Source organism: Anguilla anguilla, chromosome 19 (genome assembly GCF_013347855.1).
Source record: "Anguilla anguilla isolate fAngAng1 chromosome 19, fAngAng1.pri, whole genome shotgun sequence".
Lineage (NCBI taxonomy): Eukaryota > Metazoa > Chordata > Actinopteri > Anguilliformes > Anguillidae > Anguilla > Anguilla anguilla.
This window is the reverse complement of record NC_049219.1, coordinates 10799514-10821252: the sequence shown is the minus strand read 5'-3', so window position 1 is coordinate 10821252 and position 21739 is coordinate 10799514. Positions and strand designations below refer to the sequence as shown.

At 49.5% G+C, this 21739-nt stretch overlaps 1 protein-coding gene across 7 annotated transcripts; it reads right to left on the bottom strand.

The window, feature by feature from the left end:
* Positions 1 to 6294: 6294 nt before the first annotated feature.
* Positions 6295 to 21242, bottom strand: LOC118219377 (bromodomain-containing protein 1-like). 7 transcript variants are annotated; one of them, XM_035402517.1, is made up of 13 exons: positions 20797 to 21232; positions 17513 to 18870; positions 17095 to 17251; positions 16589 to 16720; positions 16348 to 16476; positions 15825 to 16137; positions 15104 to 15361; positions 14496 to 14978; positions 13344 to 13470; positions 12720 to 12850; positions 11681 to 11790; positions 10284 to 10438; positions 6295 to 9749 (listed from the first exon to the last, which is right to left on the bottom strand). In XM_035402517.1, the coding sequence occupies exons 2-13, from the start codon at positions 18859 to 18861 to the stop codon at positions 9566 to 9568; spliced, it is 3528 nt and encodes a 1175-aa protein (XP_035258408.1). In that variant the 5' UTR covers positions 18862 to 18870; positions 20797 to 21232; the 3' UTR covers positions 6295 to 9565. The 7 variants fall into 7 exon arrangements, with proteins under 7 accessions (XP_035258408.1, XP_035258405.1, XP_035258406.1 ...); XM_035402514.1 differs by lacking the exon at positions 11681 to 11790 and having other exon boundaries at positions 9594 to 9749; positions 16589 to 16747; positions 20797 to 21224; XM_035402515.1 differs by lacking the exon at positions 11681 to 11790 and having other exon boundaries at positions 9594 to 9749; positions 20797 to 21224.
* Positions 21243 to 21739: the final 497 nt, after the last annotated feature.

Genomic DNA, 21739 nt, shown 5'->3' with positions numbered 1-21739 from the left:
CTCCACCATGAAAAGCTTTTAAAAAAAAAAGGCCTTTAATCTCAACAGTCACTAAACATCCAGCTGCTGTTAAGAGTCACCTTGAATGAAGCCGTCCGTCGAGCGGATTCACGGTCATAAAATAGGGAATGGAGGCTAACTGCACGAGCGGCACAGGAGCGCAGCGCTGCCCCGCACTCTGCACCGATTAACGCCAGCCGCGTTTCTATGGTTTCCCACTGGAGCCGTTTCAACAAAGTGTGTCGATAACCAGCCACTCTCCTCCCCCACCCTTAAGTGGGCGTGGCTACAGCACACGTCACCGTCACTGAAATGAGTGACATGAACAACGTAGGGTTACTGTACAAAACATACTGTGGGCTGTAGAGGCCGGGTTGCTGGATCTCAGCACACCTGATCCATCTCAGCAGCCCTCAATCGAATCCTTATTGGGCAAGCACAGAGAGAAGTCAATGTGTGGAACAGGCTGCCAGGTCACACAGTAGAGGCAGAAACTCTGGGGATTTTCAAGACAAGGCTTGATACAGTGTTAGACACTATCTAGTCTGAAGGTAATCAGAGCACTAATTTAGTCAGGAAAATGGAGCATTGTTGGGCTGAATGGCCTGTTCTCGTCATTATATTATGTTATGTTAAGCACACACACAGACACACACCAATGCATAATCACCGCGCACGCACGCACACACACACACAGTTAATTCTGCTTCGGGAGCGTGTTTGCTGTTTGCTCAGAGCGAGTGTAAACGCAGATAAGAGCGCAGACGAGTCCCGTACCCCGCAGAGGAAGGGGGGGGGACGAGGGCCTGATTCCGGAAAGATCCGCATTAAGCCCCGTCACTCAGGCGGCCGCCCCTGAAAACGGGAATTGGGATGAGACGGAGGGTGTCCCAGGAGTGCAGATCAACAGCACACCCCCCACCCCACCCCACCCTACCCCACCCTCCCACACAGAGGGCCCCGGCACACAGCTAGTCACAAACAACCTGGAGATACACATTACTCACGCCGCAAAATACAGCACACACCTCACACTGAACTCACTTCACACTGAAAAATACAACACGCTACAGAATTTATGTATCTATATATAATGTGTACACAGCTTAAACCAATTATCACTGTCAGCTGTGTGTGTGTGTGTTGGGGGGGGGGATTACTATCTAGGTCAGTGGTAACCAGCTCTGTTCCTGGAGATCTACCATCCTGTAAGTTCATTTCAACCCTAATTTGGCACACCTGACTCTACTAATTAGAAACTAAACAAGATCTCTAGCTGTTGAATGAGGTGTGCTTTATTAGCACAGGAGTGAAAACCAACAGGATAGTAGATCTCCAGGAACAGAGTTGGTTACCACAGACCTACATAGTAATCCCCCCCCCACACACACAGACAGACACACACAGCTGACAGAGTGATAATGGGTTTAAGCTGTGTACACATTGCATTTACACTGCAGTACTTAAACCGCTGTTGACCCCTGAGTGCTGGCGTCGTCCCTCCAGGACAGAGTGGGCTTAGGTCAGCCGGGTTCCTTTCATTCACTCCTGCATTAGCGCCTCCCAGTGGCGTGGCAGGCACTAACAGGCTACCGGGTGAGATCAGAGACCAGTGCTATTCCTCCAATCAGCAGCAGCAAGCTCTCCTGTAGGACACCGTGTGTTACTGGCGGCGGGGGTACCGTACGAAAAGCCCGACTGGCTCTACATCCTGACGGGTGTAGACGGTAACTCAAGTCCTTAATTATATCCACGGGGGGCTGATTAACAGCCTGATTAATTAAGGTGTATGAGCGGGGCTCTCCCACTGAGCGCGCGAGAAGGGCAACCCGGCATCCCGCCTCACCTGGTAATGGAGGGGCAGCGGCTGGGGAGGGGCGGGGCCAATCGCTAACTCTACTGCGGCCTCTGGGCAGGACGCAGCGGCCGGCCCAATCAGCAGCCACTCAGCCTCAAACTCTTCAGCTCAAATACAGCTGTACAAATTAACACAGGCATAAGCTCCCCTGGACACGGATTTCAGCTGAGCAAGACGAATAATCTTTCATTATGTGAAATTAGATATACATACATTTACATGTGTGTTTATATATAAACATATATGTACAAACTTACACGCATATGTACACGTAGACATTCATATACATTTTACATATATACGTATTTACACACACACACACACACACACACACTTTCTTCTTTAAATCCACTTTTAATCTACTCTTAGGCCATTTGACACCTTGAATAACAAGTGGACCCATTTGTCACTTTTTTATTTACTTATACGTGTTTTTCTAATCACTCACGGTGTGGATTTTAGGTGCTGTAAAGGTAATAACACATCCCAAATGTCAGCCAAAGTGAAGATCGAGGTGCACAGTGGGAGGGGCCTGAGAGGGCCTCATGAATAATGGATGAGGCCGGGCTGAATTGGATCAATGAGAGACGAGGATACAAGAGTCATCGTTCTAACGTTCCATCATTTATAACCTGGATGAGCTCCTCTGTCACCCTTGTCAACTTTTAAGAGCTCTTTAGGCCTGTTTGACACTGTCTGTGTTACACCCCTGCCTCCCCCCCCAGTCTCCCCCACCCCGCCACCACCACCCAAGAACTTACCTCCAGGCAAACAACTCTATAAAGAAAAGCTGCGGACACATACACTAAATAGTATAAAGGGATGACGATCCATTGCCTCAAGCCTCAAGATCTGCATCAGGTCTTTCTGGGCCACATACATGCAGGTCAACACACTTTTAATATTCACGTTTAAAAAAATAATTAAAAAAATAAAAAAATCACATGATTGTGCAGGTAATGTTTGTTCCAGCAGCATAAATTTAAATTTACCTTTGAAAATTTACCAACAACTTTAGTTTTACCTCAAGAGAGTGAATCGCATGCATATTTATTTAGCCAAGCCTGTTATCCCACCACAGCCTCAAGAGAATATGCACACAGTGAATATTCCATGTACATGAGACAATTTGACTGTGTGCTTTATTTCACAAAACTGAACAAGTTTACAGAAAACTATAACTGACGTTTACAGAAGACCAAGTCTACACCTCTCAATCGACGCAAATAACTGCTTCCACTCACCATTCTCCAGCTTCTCCCCTCCTCCAGTTCTGTGCCACTGCAACGCTGCCCCACTGTGTCAACTCTGGGGAACTGCACCTGCGCACCGCCCGCGTTTCGACCGCCGGTTTAACGGGGGTCCCAGGCCTGCAAGCAAACACGCGATTTATGCCATGGCACTGAGAACTTAAGGGCTGTCAGAGCGCCCTGCCTGCGCGGATAAAAGCCAAAGGGAAACCATTTCATGTGTCTGGAGCTACTCCGCCCGCCGCCGGGATCCGGCGTTTCCCCGTTCCCTCCCGGGGCGAACGGGCGACGCTCGCTGACTGGCTAACGGAGGAGCTGAAACGGCCCCTGCGGCCTTGGCACGTTCCAGCGCTCGCAGGTGCATATGGATGATGTCTGCGTTCCAGCGACCGCTCAATTCACACAGCCTTGCATGGGGGATCTATCTATCTATAATGCAGATGTGGTCCATAATGCATTCTGCTTATGAGAGAAATTAATACGAGGTGAATGTGTCCCGTCCTGCGTGAGAAAGCAAGCCCGTGGGAAACAGACACACGGATAACAGATCGGCCAATGGCTCTCAGTGCACCTTGTTAATTATCAAGGCTTGAATTCAGTTTTCCCCTTCAGGTGTATGAAAAGAATCCCCGGCTGACTTGTTCAAGATAAATTGCTATATAAATATGCCATTACAGGCCTCAAAGCAGAACCCCTGCCACCACTAGCCAGTATGTGAATGACGCATGTGCGCCATATTATTATTAACAGGAGCGGGGAGGCTAGGCTTAGTGTAGGTCAGGGGAGTCCAAATCATATCCAGGAGCTGCAAAGTGTCTGCTGTATTTCGTGGTTCTCTTTCAGTCAGTAGCTAACTTAGACCTTGGGAAGGTACATGGACGCCATGGCCAATCAATTACTTCAATTAATCATTTTAGGTACTGAAACACACACACACACAAAACAGCAGATACCATGGCCCTCCAGGTGCCAACCTTCATTTTGGGTAAGAAATACATTTTTATCTTTCATAATGAGGGTGTTTAACTTTATTGAAAACTTCTGTTGACCCATGAATAGAACACAGATTTCCCAAAAGCTGATTGATTGGTTCTTGTCTCTTAGAAATTTCAGCAGTTGACGACATCATCGTAATCCTTTTGTTTGCAGCACCTGTGATTGTCGCAGAAACACACTTAAGTCTTGAGACATTCTCAAGAGTAACGCTTACCTATGAGAAAGTGTGAGCTGCTTGACAACTATGTTTTACCGACCACTTTAAGCAAAGAATGATTTCACTCCAAAGTAAGCTCTTATGAGATTCTTAAGTGTGATTAAGAAGTTTGATACATATGGCCCCAGGTCTGGATTCTGAGAACCCTGACATAGCCAATCAAACAGAGATGTGACAGGATGTCGATTGAGGACACAGAGGTAAACAAAATTGTGCAAAAATAAATAAAAATTTTAAAAGAAATTTAAAAAACAGGGGAACCTTTACCACCTTGAATCCAGACTTCTGTTCACAGCAGTTTTTGCTTTGTGAGGGTCCAGAATAACTTATGAGGCCCACCATATCTCAAGCCCCACATCACACGTGTATCAATGTTGCATCTATAAGGAGTTTTATGTCTATACATTAGCTACGTATTACAAAGGAAACCCAAATAGGCTACTAACGTTATGCAAGTGGGAAACAATTTACCAGTGTGTTTAATAAACTTCTGTATACATATTACGCTAGTTTAGACTTGATACCAAACACGAACGCAAACAAATACACAAATAGTAAGCTTTAAAAGTTTTTCAAAAACAGCAAGGCGCATAAATATATAGCGAAGAGGCACCAAACAACGGTAGTTTACTGTGCGAACTCAATCACTAAGAGAACGCCTTGCAACTATGCTAAGTCGAAATATGGCCGGTTTCCCCGAGTATACAGCCTTCACCATTCGAAGTCACATTAAGTAGACATATTGGCTCACCAAACACCAGCGATTCCGGACTAGACTCGACGGGAAAATGTCATTTTCGTGAAATAGCATTTTAAAGCAATGCTCAATTATAAAAACAAACAAGTCATATTTTATATTTTTTCCATTTGATAGCAAAACCTTGGGGTTACGTTAAGCGTAATCATTTTTCAGCCGGTCTTCTGCCACGCGCGAGTTTCCACGAGACACTCAGTAGCAAACCATTTTGCTACTATAGCCTCCGTTGTTCAAATGAAAGCCAGACTTAAAACATGTAAAATGCAACTTCTCTGCTTCTACTAAACGCTCTCTTTCAGCGGAAGCTTTGTTGTGGTCAAAAGTTGATAAATACACGATAAATGTTTGCTAAAACTACATCCTCTGCCAGCTCAAAGCATAAACACCCGACTAGCTTAGCTAGCGCTATAAACTATTCTCTGTGGTCGCGAGACACTGCGCTTGGAAATAAAAATGACTACATAAAACAACAGATAAATACGTTAACTTAACAGTGTCTTGGCCTTTGTCGTTTACACTTTCTCCTTCTTTTCCCCTTCGGTCTGCTGAACTTTTTGTTAATTACTTAACAAAATCAAACGCCCTACTGACCTCAGCCTTGATTACGGGATTGAGCACCTCACACTCGCACCTGCATCCAATTTAGGCTGTCCAATTAACCTAACCTGCACGAGTCTGGACTGTGGGAGGAAAACCATACAGACACAGGGAGAGTATGCAAACTGCACACAGAAAGCTTGAGAACAGAGATTGGAACACAGGACCCAGTTGTTGGTGGGTGCTACTGCACCATTATGCCACCCTTATTATGATTATTTTAGACAGCCTTACTTCAGCCTTGACAGCGTGGTGCATGCATGTTCTCAGCATTGTAATACATCAGGTATACATCAGCAAATGAGGTGACGTTCACTCATTGAACCGTCACAGAACAGGCGACGCTTTCAGTTTGGAAGTAATGCATTAATTCCTGTAGTGCCACGCAGCCTCATTTGCTGGGATTTCGAAGGTAAATTCCCGGCCCCTGGCTGGCAAGGCCTGGCCAACCAGGACACGTCATTCAGTCAAACCAATGTGATGAAGCAGTGATGTCAGAGACAGACACAGGAGACTTGAGGACTTGGTTGCTCTGCATCATTCCAGTATAGTTTCAAGTTTCAAGAGTGTGAGATTTTTCGAGCTTAGAAACATCAGACACGACCACTGGCAACGTTTATCTGGTTGAAAAATAAAATTATCGATTTTATTTGGGTCACGGAGGGGGAGTGTAATGTGGTAGATTAGATGTGATTAGGCAAGTAGGCTATAGATTTGCCATTACAATTTGAAAAGTTATCTGGGGCATATTACAGAGCACTTTAAAAAATCTTCACATACAGAACTTCAATACTTTTAATCAAAATAATACAATTCATTCAGCATTGTTCTAATTTACCAGAGTCTTCCAGCGTGCACACAGTTCACATTTAGTACTTTAGCACAAAGCCAGGATATGAACGCACAGAGACGTGTGTACTTCTGAGAGGCTGTCCTCCAACATACATTAACGTTTTTTCGACCAATGTCAAACTTAATCTCCTGTCCTTGCACTGCGGTTTGAAAGTATTGCGGTTGATTAACAAGGTATCCAACTAACCCTCAGCACTGCACTTTTGAGAATGCATTTGTGTGTGTGTGTGTGTGTGCATAAGTGGTGTGCTGCAATTATCAGTGGAGTGCAAAACCATTCAAAGAACTGCACACGTAACAGTACGGTCAGTAAACACCAACCCAACATTGTGCACCTGCACTATGCGAATTTCAAAACGGAAAACCACAGTCGTCATAAGGGTTTGAATTCATATACTGGAGACCAAGGAAGTGGTGGAAGCACACCTCGATCCATCACCAATGAGCAGCAACCACACCATTTTGGGGAACTGCCTATACATCAGCTAAACTAACAACCTGGGGAATTAATCCAATTAAACCGGGAGATGATTCGATGGCCAGACTGGTGTAGATAACTTCGCCAGGACACCAGGCAAACCTCTACTCTTTGTAATAAACACCAAGAGACCGTGATGAGTCGGCTACAACACAGCGGCACTGATTTTTCCACTCGGTTGAGAGGGAAGACTGCCCCCTACTGGCAAAAGAACAAGACCGCGTCCTTTACCACAGGACTCTCCCGTAGGTTAGCCTCCATCGCCAGATGGTGGGACCCTCTCCAGAGCTCAGGGCCTAACTCGCGCTCTGGGAGCAGTACTACTGGCAGGAGTGATAGGCACAGGTGGAAATGAAAGCGGTGGAATTCCCCGAGGGCTGGTTGCACAAGTATTACAAGTATGACACGCCCCCCCTCCTCTGGCTAATTTGCCTTCCCTGAGCGTTGTTTCCTGCTGACGAGCTAGAACGGCTACAGCGTCTGTTTGAGTGTACGGTGAAACGGTGCTGCCCCAGCAAACTGCACTGAAGGTGGTGCATCCCTGTTTATAACTCTCGACTTTCACAGCTTTTGCCAGGTTTATTAGCGGAGAGATACAAGGCTGGTATGCATGACTGCCCAACCATGTACCAATCAGCCAAGCTCAGCCTTGCTTAGTACGGGTACTGGCAATTCCAAGTCCCCGCTCGAAGAAAAGGGTCCATTAGAATAAATGCTTTCATTACAATCGTCTGTTCAGTGACCTCACGCCTCAACTTTGATTCCACGAACCTGTCAACTTATGCATTGATTCCAAAGATAATTTGATCTATCGTGCCATAAAAGTTCAAAACCCCCTCACACAGCTGGCTAACCGGTCACCATTATGTCTTGACAGAAGCATAGCGCAACAGAAAGCAAGGCCCTCAGCACCCATAAATCTCTCCATTTTGGCGCAGTGCAATGGCACCGTCTGGTGGATGTTCTGCACTCCAACACCCCCACTACAGAATAGATCACATTTCATGTTTTTTTTTGTTATTTTTAACAAACAACAATCATTACACTTAAATATTTTCTTTCATTAAAAAAAAAAAACCTTTGCAACTCAACCTTGTATTTGCAAGCAGATAAAATAAACTACTTTGGCATAGACAGTGTGGACACATTGATTTTTTTCTCTCTACCCTTGCTCACTTATCATAGATCTCAATCTTCCACGACATATTAAGATCAACCAGAAATGTTTCAGTGTGTGTATATATATGTATTCATGTATTCATATTAATATGAATACAGAGCTATATATAGTCATTTATATATATATAAAAAATTAAACTTACTGGGAAATCCCAGGAACCACTTCCAGTACCTAACGTGGTTTTCCCCAAAGAAAAATAAAATGGTACAGATAAACCATACAAAATGTATTCAAAACTGTATCCATGGCTACCCAGGACCCTACTAAATAAACATCACAGACTCCACCATTCAACCAGTAAAATCACAGGATATGAATAACACGCTGTCATTTATAATGAAAGTAAAATTTCAACACAACTAGCTGAGTGTGCCCTTCGGTTTAGCTCTTACAATTTCTCCGGATATAAAGTAATGCAAATATTTTGTGTGTACAATAAATAAAAATGTCCTCCTTTAGTTACAACAGGTCCCTGTAACACAGTCAAAAAAAAAAACACCACCGAGTAAAAAAGGAAGGAGGAGACAGTTTAACAGTACACCTTTCAAACCACACAATCACACTGAAGGTTTAAAAAACAGAAATAAAAAAATCTGGGCAACGACTATTTTTGGTTTCATAAGAACGACGCACTTTCGGTTTCCGTAGCTACGATAGATTTTGCATGTGACGATTGGAAGTTTACAGATATAGATTTGTATAAATATGTACAAACAAAACACACTAAAATTCTCAAGAAAAAAAACAAAAACATTCTCGTACAAAATAATATTCAAACGTTAATGCCACGTGGAGAAGCTTACGATGTAAATAAACTTCAATAACTTATGAGAAAAAACAAATGGAAAAAAGTTACTGAAATACTTTCAGTACAGTATTTTTCAGCCCACGCTCGAGTCCTCCATTTTAACTCGGACTTGACATTGTTTATAGCACCAAAGACTGCGGCATATTGAGAACATAATCACCGATACGTATAAATATTAAGAAAAGTAATATACAGTTCCGATAAAAGTAACAACAAAAAAAATAAACCCCTACAGAATAAGTTAGTGTCGGCCAATGTACAGGTATTTACACAGTGCATTAAATACAGAGCTATTCACTAGTGGAAACAGAGAGGATGTTGGGAAATGGAGTCATGGCAGTGAGGGTTTACAGCGTTCGTCCAGCAGTCCTGCAGCACGGTCGCGGAGGATTTCAAACTCTCCGGAACATTCTCTGAGTAGCCCAGCCATCAGACCAGCGAGGCTGGGAGAGGGGTGGGGGGTGGGACGGCACGGGCGCGGGGCGGACCCCCCAAAACGCCCGGCGGGTAAACAGTGAGGTCGGGGGCGTCCCGGACGAGGCCCCCGGGGGGCGGGGCGAGGCGTGTGCGGTTCAGTCCAGGTCGCTCAGGTCGCTGGCCGGCTCGTCGCGCGCGCGGCTCAGGTAGCTAGCGGCGCGGTCGAAGGCGGTCTGCACGGCCTTGCGGGCGCTCGAGGTGCGGCCCTCCGCCATCTTCACCTGGTCGACGGCTTTGTCCATCCCCAGCGGAACCATCTTGGATTTAGGAAGCCATTGCCTGCGGGAAAGCAGGGCAGGGGGGTCAGGAACTGTTGGAAACGCTCGTGGCCATTTTGTGATTTGCGCAAACAAAGCCAATTTTATAGTCATTACGCTGCATTACAGGCACTTAGCAGACGCTCTTCTGGATACATACTGAAGCAATGCAGATTAAGTGCCTTGCTCAAGGGCACAACAGTAAGACTAGCTCCTTACCCATTACATTACACTGCCACACTGCTATACTACACTGCAACCCCAGTGTAGTGTACAAGTCTTACATCTCCTCTTCTGTATGTACTGCTCAGAAAGCCCATAAACCCCCCATTATCAGATGGAGAAAAGGAAATCAGTCGAAGTTAAAACGCCCACAGCCCCCGCGCTAGCTGTGCTAACAGTGAAACGGGAGAGCACTCCGCCATCACAGCTGGGGTAAACAGTGGCCCGCACGCACACCGCACCCAAACACAGAACTGGCACCGCGGGGGGCTACCGTTCCCCGGGCGGACGGACCACTCGGGCTCGAGCGCGCTCCTCGCGAAGCCCCTCTCACCAGCTGCGTCTGTTGTCGAAGAAGAGGACGAGGAAGAGTTTCTCTCCGGACTTGTACTGCATCTGCTCTCCAACCCGGAGCACGCTCAGGGGGGGCATCGGGATCCAGGCCCCACTGCGGCGACAGCCCGCCCGGGGCATCTTGGGGTCGATTATCTGCACCGGGAGATCGGAGAGGGGGGGAGAAAGAGGGAGAGAAAGAAAGAGGGATGCGGAGTAAAGGGGATGAGAGGGATAGCAAGATAGAGGGAAAGAAAGTAAGATTCTGACACTGCGACTTCACTTCCTGTGTACAGTAGGTACAGACACACAGATGCGCGCGCGCACACACACACACACACACACACACACACACACACACACACACACACGCACGCACATACACAGGTGCACACTAGCATAGCTGGTGTGGAAATTTCCGGAACAGAGATATGCACCGGTATCAGTGCATTAAAAAAACCCTGCTTGCAGCTAACTGAGTTTTAGGTAGTGAAAGAGTTACCAGACATGACATTAAGCTGTGAATTTTCAGTCAGCCGGAGAGCTGGAAACTACTCAGACACCTGAATGAGTTCTGCCGCTGTTCGGAGGACCAGTCCCAGCACTACTGGGTTTTTCCATTATCGGTCTAAATACCGGATTACACCTTTCCCAGAGGCACAGAGGAACCAGAGAGAGATGATCATCAAAAGAACCAGCATCCCGAGTCAGGACAGACGATCCTCTGCCCGAGCGTCTGTTTTATTTTTCAGTGGAATGAAGAAGCACACAGAGAACAGGGCGTGGCCAAGCCGAGTCAGAGACCTAATCCATAATGCGTTGGGAGAATGGCGAACATACGTCTATGGCGCTGAATGCAAACTAAGCGATACGGTTTTTTGTGAAATTGTTCGGTCAGTGACAAAAATGACACGGATGTGCCGGACTTCTTGTACTCTTCATTATGGGTTTGGTTCCAGTTCTTCGCTCATACCTCAGAAATGTCCTACAGGCAGTCTGAGGCGCTACGCCGCATTAGCATGAGTTCTAAACCATACCCATTTACGGCTGAGAGAGCAATGTGCGTTACAGCCCTCAGTATGCATACGTGTGTGTGTGCACGTGCGTGGCTGTGTGTGCAACATCATGTAGATGAAGGAGGGAATGATAAAAGATGCTCAGACACACGCGCATACATACACACACACAACTCCGGCAGAGTACGCATATACACACTCGCGCGCATGCACACGCACACAAATGCGCATGCACATGCACAGTCCCCCGCACACTCACCACTGCAGGGGAAGTACACACACACACACAGAACGACACAGACCACTGCTGGGTAGTACACACACGCACAGAACGACAGAGACCAGGGCAGGGCAGGGTAGTAACTCTCACACGCACACTCACCAGGGCAGGGTAGGAAGGATATCCGCTACATTTTGCCCAAACTAGTTTTAGAGGTTCCAGTGCAACAGTTGTGGCACTAGTGGACATCCACATATTGTTGTTGCCAACTTCTACGAAAGCAGGAATAATGGACAAATAAAGTTACGCGGGCTACACTGCAAACAGAGAAAAATACCTCCAAAAGCCATGCTTCAGACCGGCAGCACCCACGAGACACGTCACAGGCATTCGAACACACAGGGAAACACACAGGCAACACTCCTTTCCAGTGTTACTTTCTTGGGTTGCTTTCTCCAGCACACCAAGGCTCATCCAAAATGGATTGTGCAAGCCAAGGGTCCTCAGTCTTATCCAGAAAGAGCCGGTGTGGGAGCAGGCTTCTGTTCCAACCAAGCAGCTACACACCTGATTCTAAAAATTACGTTCCTTAGCAACGACTTTGGCATTTAATTAGCAGAATCAGGTGTGTAACGGTCTGGTTGGAATGAAAGCCTCCACTTACTTTCCGGATAAGATTGAGGACTCCCGGTATCAGTACATATACTTGGTTACACATTCAATGAAAAACAACGGAGAAGAAAAGATTGGGTTTCAATTTTTTTGATTTAAGTAGCCATCACTGATGGTATCAAGGCTGAATACTGGACTGCAATGAGGAGGCTGTACACCAAGGCTGCCCAACCCTGTTCCAGGAGATCTACTGTCCGTGTAGGTTTTCATTTCAACCCTACTATTCACTTACCTATTACTAATTACTAATTAGCCGCTCCAAGATCTCTATCTGTTGAATAAGGAGTGCTTTTATCAGGGTTGGAGTGAAGACCTACAGGATGGTAGAGCTCCAGGAGCAGGGATGGGCGGCCCTGCTGTACAACGCCTACAGCCGGTCATTAAAGCTGTCCCCTCTCAGCTTCCAGCCGATCGCAAAATGGAGAAGCCGGAAGGCGGGAGTGCGAGGGACCGCATGCGTTTCCCTCCCCGCTCGCCCGCGCCGCGCCACGCCCGCTCGCGCGGGAGGAAGTGAAAGCGGGCCTCTCACCGGCCGCGAGCCGCGCCGCTTTGGCCAGGCCCCCCGTCCCGACGCGGGCCACCAGCTCCTTCTTGTCGTCCGTGGTCTTCCTCCGCGCCGCCGCCGACCTGCCCCTCCCGCACTTCGGAAGACTGACGCCGCTACGGCAACGGGAGAGCGACAAACCAAACTGCGTTAGCCTCGCTCCTCCGTCCACCTCACTGCTAGTTTCTGAATGCAGAACACTGTTGGGATTTCACAGGCAGAATAGAGGAAGAGGAAGTGAAATCTGTTAGCAAACAGGGCTGCGGTGGTTTGGGCCTAACAGGGACGTGTATCCTGTTCATTAAAGCCACGCCTTGCAGCAGGACCTGTGGTCGGGTGGTGAGCACACGAAACCCCCGTCTGAACAGGCTGCTCGAGACAATGGAGAATTTGGAATTCAGTGGGTCTGAGGCGGGGCTGGGACACAAGGTGGGGCACAGGGGCACAGGGCAGGGGGTGGGGGTGGGGACAGAGGGGCACAAAGCAGGTGGTAGGGGCACAGGGCAGGGTTACAGAGCAGGGGGTGGGGACACAGGGGCACAGGGCAGGGTTACAGAGCAGGGGGCGGGGCCACAGGGCAGGGGGCGGGGCCACGGGGCCGGTGCGTACCTGGGGCTACACAGCAGGCTGCCGCTGGAGGAGATGCTGGACTCAGAGGCGCACCTCCGGCGAGGCTCCAGCTGCCTGCTGGGAATGAGCTCTTTCTCCTGGGCGACGACAAAGCCGTTAGACAGTCCTGGAGACGAGAGAGAACAGCGTCAGTCCCGCCCCCCAGCCCTCAGCACGGCCGCGCGGGGGGGGGGGAGGGGTGCTCCACAGGAGCGGTTACAGCACGGCCGCGCGGGGGCGGGGGACGGGGTGCTCCACAGAAGCGCTTACAGCAGGGCACATTCCACGCGGGTTAGCGGGACGCTAGCTGAGAATGTGCGGAGGAGCTTGCCGGGTCACGCCAGGCTCAGACCCGCTCAGTGTGCAAGCCCAGGCCTGATGGGACTCTGCACGGGCCCTGGCCTGCATTTCAATCAGTCTGCCTGCGCCGACCGGCCTGCTCTCGTCCGTGTGTGCTCTCCCGTCACTGAACCGCCGCTACAGAAGAATCCGAGAGGACCTTTAACTTTTAAAGGGCCGCGCGAATTAAATCAATCTGTCAATCCGTCGGCACATTCAAATACTGCTGAATGTCAGAAATAGAGCTTATTAAAATGCCCTTCGGTAAAGAAACTGGAAAATGAAAGGGTTCTCAAATACTACACCGCACAATACTTCAGCCTCTCCAGTGATACCCTTTCTCCCCTCGCACAGAAGATCTAGCCTTGCAGCTGCTTCTTTCAAGGTGACCATCTTTCTTCCATTCTGATCTTTTATCCGCAATAGCAATTCTACATGCTGAGCAAGCCTCCAGTTTATTTAACAGGAAACACACGCCATCTCTCAACCCTCCTGAAACTAGCGATGCAGCCAGCCTGACTGCAGCTTCACACCTGGACTGGCAACAAGCACGCCTCCCAGACTAACAATTTCAGCTCTCTACTACAAACCGGGCATATAACGTTTTCCCCACTAAGATGAGACTAACTTAGTACTTTCAGACTTAAAAGAACTGATCTTGTCAAAGAAGAGAGGTTTGTAGTTTCTTGTGAAACGCTGACCAGCGAGCTGGCTGGTATTGCAGAATGCTAGCTCCAGGCCCAATGACAGCTGGCGACAGGCTGTGCGCACCGTGGCGAGGGGACGATGGTGGTTTCAGGGGGCGGGGCCTACCTTGGCGAAGGCGCTTGCTGGCGGGCGTGTCCCCGGGCTGGCTGTCGCCGCTGGCGCTGCGGGACCTCTTGCGGGGCTGCAGGAGCGTCTCCAGGCGCGGGATCACCACGGAGAGGAAGGTCTTGGTGCCCAGCTGGGGCCGGGGAGGCGGGGCCTCGCGGGGCCCCGCGGGCTTCGCCGGGCTCTTGGACTTGCGGAAGAGGACGGCCGTGCGCCTGCCCACGGGGTTGGCGGGTTCCGCCGGGGCGGGGGCTACCGTCACGACACCCCCCTCGCCGTCGGAGGCGTGCCCGTTCACTTTCGCCTCCGAACTCAAGGGGGCGCCGTCCTCGCCGTTGAACTTGACGGACTTGTGGCACTTGCTCTCTGCGCTGAGCTGGCGCTCGACGGGCTTCAGCTTCGGCGGCTCCGGGTCACTCTCCGCGTTCACAGGAGGCGGCGACGAATCCGACGGCTCCAGTTTCGGCGGCACGGACTTGTCCCCTGTCGAACAAAATGGTTTCCATTAAGTCAAAGAACTTCAAAACAGGGGCAAATATGTAGCCAGAATCCCTACAAAATGAATGGAGTCAGACTAGGTCATTCTGACCAGTGCCTCGAATACCTACCGTCCTCCACTAGGCTCTGCTCAGCAGGCCCCGCCTCCTTCGCATCCGATTGGCCGCTCTCCGGTTTGGAGGGCGGGGCTTTCTTCAGGCTCATCTCGCAGCGGACGTCGCCGATCTCCTTCTTGAGCAGCTTGAGGCGCTTGCTCCGCGACGGGCTCGATTTCATGGCAAATGTCAAGTCGAGCTTCTCCAGGAGCTGCTTCAGCTGTTCCTCCAGAGACAGGTGCGCCCGATTGGCTGGATTCAGCAGCCGGTCAACTGCAACACAACCGCTCGTGAGCCAAATAGCGACAGGCCTGCAGGCTTTCAAACTAACAACCAAAATAACAGCCGTTTGTGTACAGATAACATACATTAGCGACCGTACGTGCTGTTTGACATATGCAAGATATTTTTAACCCTTTTTTCTCAAATCAATTATCCATTTTCATTTATTAAACCTCTGATAGGTTTTGTGCACATTTGTTAATTTCCTGGCCCTGTTTGTTATGAGAAGAATAGCAGTGTTAAGTCTGAAATTCTTATATAGCTTCCTAACCCTCATATAGATCTGAACTTTCTCAGTCATCCTGTGTGGACTGTAGCCAATCACATTCGCCCATTCATTCTTCACAACCTCTCCTCGAAGACCCAAATGAATGCTTAAACCTAATAGGCTGGGCACTAGTTGTCCATATTTAGAGAGACGGATAGAGCTGATCTGAAGAGGAGCGCTCCTCACCGTCCTCCCAGGCGAAGGGGGGCGGAGCCTCCTGCTTGGGCGGCTCGGCCAGGAGCATCCCGCTCTGGAAGTCGAACCCGGTGGCCAGGGCGTCCCGCCGGGTCTTCCGGAGCAGGGCCCCGCCCTGGTCGCGCAGGCGCACGGCCGCGCGGTAGAAGACGGTGTCCTTGGCGTTGTACTTCATGCAGTTGGCCACGATGAGGTTGAAGTCGTCCTCGAACTGGTCCAGGCCCCGGTAGCCCTGGGCCTCCACGCGCCTCCGCATGGTGGAGAAGTCCATGGGCCGCTTGATGTGGTCCAGGTAGTCCGGGACCTGCCAGACGGGAACACACACTCACACGTCAGGCCTCCAATCAAAACGCGAAGCCTCCTTTGGAAATGTCCAATAAGGACACACCATGCCAAACGATTTCCTCTTTTCTTCCAGCTGGGAATGCCCAGACATGCATTACACACTGAAACTTAAGAGTTTTTAACGGAGTGAGAAAAGGATAAAAACTGAAATTTCAGAGTCTTGACTGACCTCTTTGACGCTGACGGGCTGGGCGAAGATCCTGGCCTGGTCCTTCTCCTGGAGCTGGTTCAGGACGGCCCGCAGCAGAACCGTCAAGGGGGTGAGCTGCACCTCCAGCACCGACTGCTGCAGCTTCATCTGCAGAGCAAGAGCACGGCGCGGGTTTGAGCTCTGCGTTCTCATTGGCCCGTCGGTACCAGCGCATTAAAGCGATTGGCTGAAAGTTCAGAAGGGCTGTGAGTGACGGTACCTCCTCCCTCTTGAGCTTCTCCCTCTTGCGGATGAGCTCCAGCAGGAGGCGGGCTCTCTCCAGGTCGTGCCGCAGCCGGTGCCAGTCCTTCAGCTGCTCCTTCAGCGCCCGGCTCTCCTCCTCCGTCTCCTTCTGAAGGGGGCGCAGGGTTTTAACCATCTTTTAACACAGACAGCACCGCTTAGTCAAGACAGCTCATCTGAAATTTCACACGTGAACGCCAATGCTTCCTAATAATTACAGCATTCAAAAAAATACACGTAGACAAATGTACGTGTTTGAATATTCCAATACTGATGCACAAAAAAAAACAAGCTTCCTGCAAGAAGCTACTTTTAGTTTTAGAGTAAAAACAAATCACACAGATGTACAGAACTGCTGAAAAATGTTATGTCAGTTGTTTTTCTCCACAGGTGTGAGTGACCTCATCATGCCCTGGCCTCCACTCAGGACTCGCACACGTTCACAAACACAACGAAAGCCGAGCGAGGCGCTACTGCACTGACCGGCTGGGCCGTTTTCTGGGACGGCACGCTGGACTGCAGGCGCCGGATCAGGGGGGCGCCGTTCCTCGACTGCCTCTTCAGGATCCAGTAGCTGAGCACCCGCTCGACAAACACCTTCTTCTTCTGGACAGACACCTGACCGAGGATGGTGTTCAACCTGAGCAGCAACCAGAAGGACAAATAAAATTTAAAAAATGAGGGAAGCTTTACAATTTTGATCATGAGCAAACAGCTTTGAGTCCTGCAACGTGTCATTGTTTACACCGCTTATGCACAAATATGTACAAAGACTGATGCACATTTGGGACCTGATTTACTAAGAGCTTTAGCATGTGCAAAACCAATAACACGACCAATGATTGGTCAAGGTATTTGTTTTGCACCAATCATTGGTGGTCTTATTAGATTGTGAACTTACCTCTCTGGTGAAATACTGGGCACAGTCACGGCTGGGACCACGCCCTGAGGCTCGCACACGGCCTTCTTGCTCTTCTTCTTCTTCTTCCTGCTTTTCAACCTCGTCCTCCTGCCGCCCGCATCGCCCGCCCGAGCGCGCCCGTTTTCCGCCTCGCCGTCCTCGTAGATGGCCAGGGGCCTGCGGGCGCAGCCGCCGGGCGTGTGCGCCCCGCAGTAGGCCGTCTTCTTGACGGAGAAGGCGCCGCCGCCGCCGCCCCCCTCCCTGACGGGCTCCATCTTCATGCAGAGCCCGGCCTTCTGGGCGCAGCTGGCGTGGAAGGCGGTGTAGCAGTTGGCGCGGTGGCACTGGATGCAGGCGCCCACGCCCTTCTCCTTGCACAGGTAGCACGTTAGCTTCCAGCGCGCCGGCGGGATGCTGCGCACGCCGTCGATGGGCTCCACGAAGACGGCGCTGGAGAAGCCCACCTCGGGCACCCACAGGGCGCACACCACGTGGCCCCAGCGGTCGTCGTCGGTCCTCTTGAGGGCCCCGCCCCGGTTGGGGCAGAGCACGCAGCTGGCGGGCCGGGAGGGGGCCTGCAGGCAGTGCCGGCACAGCCACTGGCCCTCGGGGATGTAGGGCACCCCGTAGCACTCCTGGTGCACCGCCAGGTTGCAGGCGTCGCAGAAGAGGATGGCGTTGCTGTCGTGGCACTCGCCATCCATGCACACGCAGCAGACGGCGTCCTCGTCGACCAGCGGCTCCCGCCCGCCCCGGCCCTGGCCGTCCAGGAAGGAGTCCTTCTCGAAGCGGTCCATGAGGAACTCGAAGACGTTCTGGGAGACCTGGCTGAAGCCGTCGGCCCGCCGCTTCTCGTTGACCAGGTCCAACCAGGCGTAGTCCTCCTCGTCCATGTCGTACTCCACCTCCTCGTCCAGCTCCTCGGCCGTCTTCTCGGCGTAGGTGAAGTAGACGGAGGGCCGGCGGGGCACGGCGGGCAGGTTGTACTCCACCGTGCGGATCCGCGGCTCGGGCAGCGCGGGGGCGGGCGGCGCCGCCTGCGCCTCGCTCAGGGCCGCGTTCCTCTTCTCCCGGCTGCTCTTGAGCCGCGCCGAGCGCACCGGGGCCTGCTGGGGCTTCTCGCTGTTCTCCTTGTTGCTGTTGCACTCCAGCATCTCCTGGGCCGTGGGGTCGTCGTCCGCGACCACCTCCAGCTTGTCGTAGATGCCGATGCGGTGGACGCGCCCGTCCAGCTCCAGCTCCACCATGCGCTGCGCCTGCGCGTACGTCAGCGTCTCCCGGTTGGGCGAGGGCCGGATGGGGGAGGCGGCCCGCTGCGGCGCCCGGGGATTCCGGGCTTTCTTCTTCATGCCGACGACCTAGACGAGGCCGGGGACACAAACGTGCGCACTTAAATCGGAACCTCGTCTAAGTCTGATGAAGGAAGGACACGGAGGGAAAAAAATTTACATGCAAATACGTCAAACAAAAATTAACAGTTCCGTTTTTGTGGCAAGGATTTTATTTTGCCAGGCTAGCAATGTTAAATTTACCCTAGTTTCATTTTCATGCCTGCCACACCAAGAACGCAATTCTGCTATCTAATAAACACTCCAAACTAAATGCATACGTTTTGCATATGCATATGATTTTCACATTTTCAGGTTACTGGCTGTTCAGTTTCACTGTTCTTGTTATTCCTGATATTTAATGTATTTCTCCCCAGAGCGACTTCAGAAATTGCCCAGGTCTTGTTCGCCAAATTATAAGCACTCTTCACAACCGAAGACTTGCATGAAAATATAGCTGCAGTGTCCTGGTTTCATCAAAACCATGTCTCCAATTTTTCAGGCAAACTAATTCTGCAACATAGGACCTGAATGGGAGTGTGTGCAACAAGCCCATTCTACAGACTTCTAAGAACACCCCATACTTAAGGGGGAGTCCATTTCCCCATAAAAGTTTCGAATAGCAGTTATGCGCATAGCTTAAGGGCGAGCTCGTGTCAAGACCATCTTTTCTCGAGGTCAAATTATGGTAGTGATTAATGCAATTCAAAAGGTAAGTGAGCAAAATGCCGTTCTAATTGGGGGCGATGTTGAGAAAGACAACCGGAAGAGCCTACCTATCATGACAGCCTGCTCCCTGGTGCAATTTTAAAAGCAGTTTCCCGTGACAACATAGGCACAACTATTAATGAAGTGCAAGATAGTGATCAAACATACACCACCAGTAAGTAGGTAAGTTAATTTGAACTTCACATAGGGGATTCGAAGAGCCAACGTTAACACGATTAGGTAAGTACAAATAAACGAGTTCTGCAAGAACTCAGTTCCAATCATTAGGGGTAAATAAATACTCTTATTACAACATGATAATTAAATAAAAAGGAACATTTACTCATAAAACTAAGGCAGCTAGCATGTGTAGCTAGCCATTTCCTGTGGCAGCACTCCCCTATTTATGTTTAACTTAGCTAATATTATTTAGTTAACATTAATTATGACCTGCAAAAAAGGCATGTTACACTAGATAATTGATTAAATAACTTGTATTGCCTTTGAATATTGCATGCATTGTATAGCAATGTAAGATCAACCCATTGATTGGGTGGCATAGCAACATATCCACGATCAAGCTTGCTCGAAATCCGCAATTGGGGCGTACGTCTCTTTAACCACTTTACGAAGTTAACTGACTAGGTTAACTAGCAGGCACTTCCTATCCTTTAGGAAAGACGAACCAAGAATTTAGCGACAGTTGGCCGGATTACTAATAAACAGAACAAGTTAGCCAGCTGTCTATTGTGACTGAGAAAATGTCTGGTTATTTGGTGTCTCCGTATAACATAGGTGCCGGCAGGTTTAGATCAATGAGTTACGTTAAAATATTTTATTTGTTACTTAACACTGCTGTGAAGTTAAACTATCCAGCTAAAAAAATGATGTTCCTGCACTTAGTGGATCACCCCGCTGCAGTCGTCCATTTAGCCAACTTGTCAGACAAATACTCGCTAAACACACACTGTGCCGAGAACTGCTCAGCTGAGTGAACAGCGACCATGGCTAGGCGGCCTGAGGTAACGAAACTGGGGCAGTTCATACTACAACTCGCTAATGTCCAACTAGCTACATTTTGCTAGCTAGCAACGGCAAATATGGCGTCCAAAAAACAAGAAACCTTTAAAGTGAAGGCGACTTAAAGTTATGTTTTCCCAAACAAACGGCAACCTGCGTTGGTCGGTAGCATTTAGACAATACCAGTGAGTAGATCTGTGAGTGAGAGTGAAAATAAGGAGCCCATACCTCAGAGATCCCAAGCTTTTGCCGAAGACAGCAGCGCTGGTAAAAAGCAATGGCGATATGGCCTGCAGAGCGCCTGAGATTCCGCACAGTCTTCTCATCCAACGGACGCCGCTCGAGCTTTCAACTGAAAATGTGAAAGATAAAGCGTGGTATCCACGGCAACCGTCCAGATTCTGGCCTCGGTTCTATCTGCGGCATTTAAGTATTTGTATAAAAAAACATTTGTGCATTTAACTGTCCGCTTTCTAATAACGAACGGCAGCTGCTCCGGGCTGCCCTCTCCCCCAACAACAATGCGGCTGCACTCGAGGCCCCACCCACTCGTACAGCGTGATTGCGTAGCAGCGGGATGAGGGGGGTCAGGAAGTTCCCTAATATTCAACGAACCCTTTTTTATGATGCAGAGTTCCCTTTGTATTGCTGGTGTCCCAAGCCAACCAGTCAGCTTGGGTCCAACGGTCAAATGTGTTATTTTCATAGTTCAGCGTCTGTTTTTCCTGTCACTGGATGCCACATATTGGTGCAATGCATTGTGTTACAACGTTTCATTAGATCTATCGTGAAAGACTTAGCTAGTTAGCTATCGAGAGTTTAGCTCATTTAGCAAAGACCATATTTTTGTTTGTTCACTGTCAACTCATATTTGCTCCTTGCTATTATGCTCACGTTCAATTGTCCAACCTTGTGCACAAAATGGTCAATTCAGTTTATATTGGATACATAGTGCAAATCATCACACCGGAATAAGTGATAGGTTTCATTTGTGAGTAATTCATGGATATTATAGTACAAGAAACTGATGTTGGGAGTCCGTTTACTAGTAATCCACCTTACAATAGGATCCGCGCTGTATTTAAATAGCAAAGCGTGCCTTGTTTTGCCCCACCCATTATGGCGCCTCCTTGCCCCTGAGAGTCTGTCCAGGTCAAGAAACCCCGTGTAA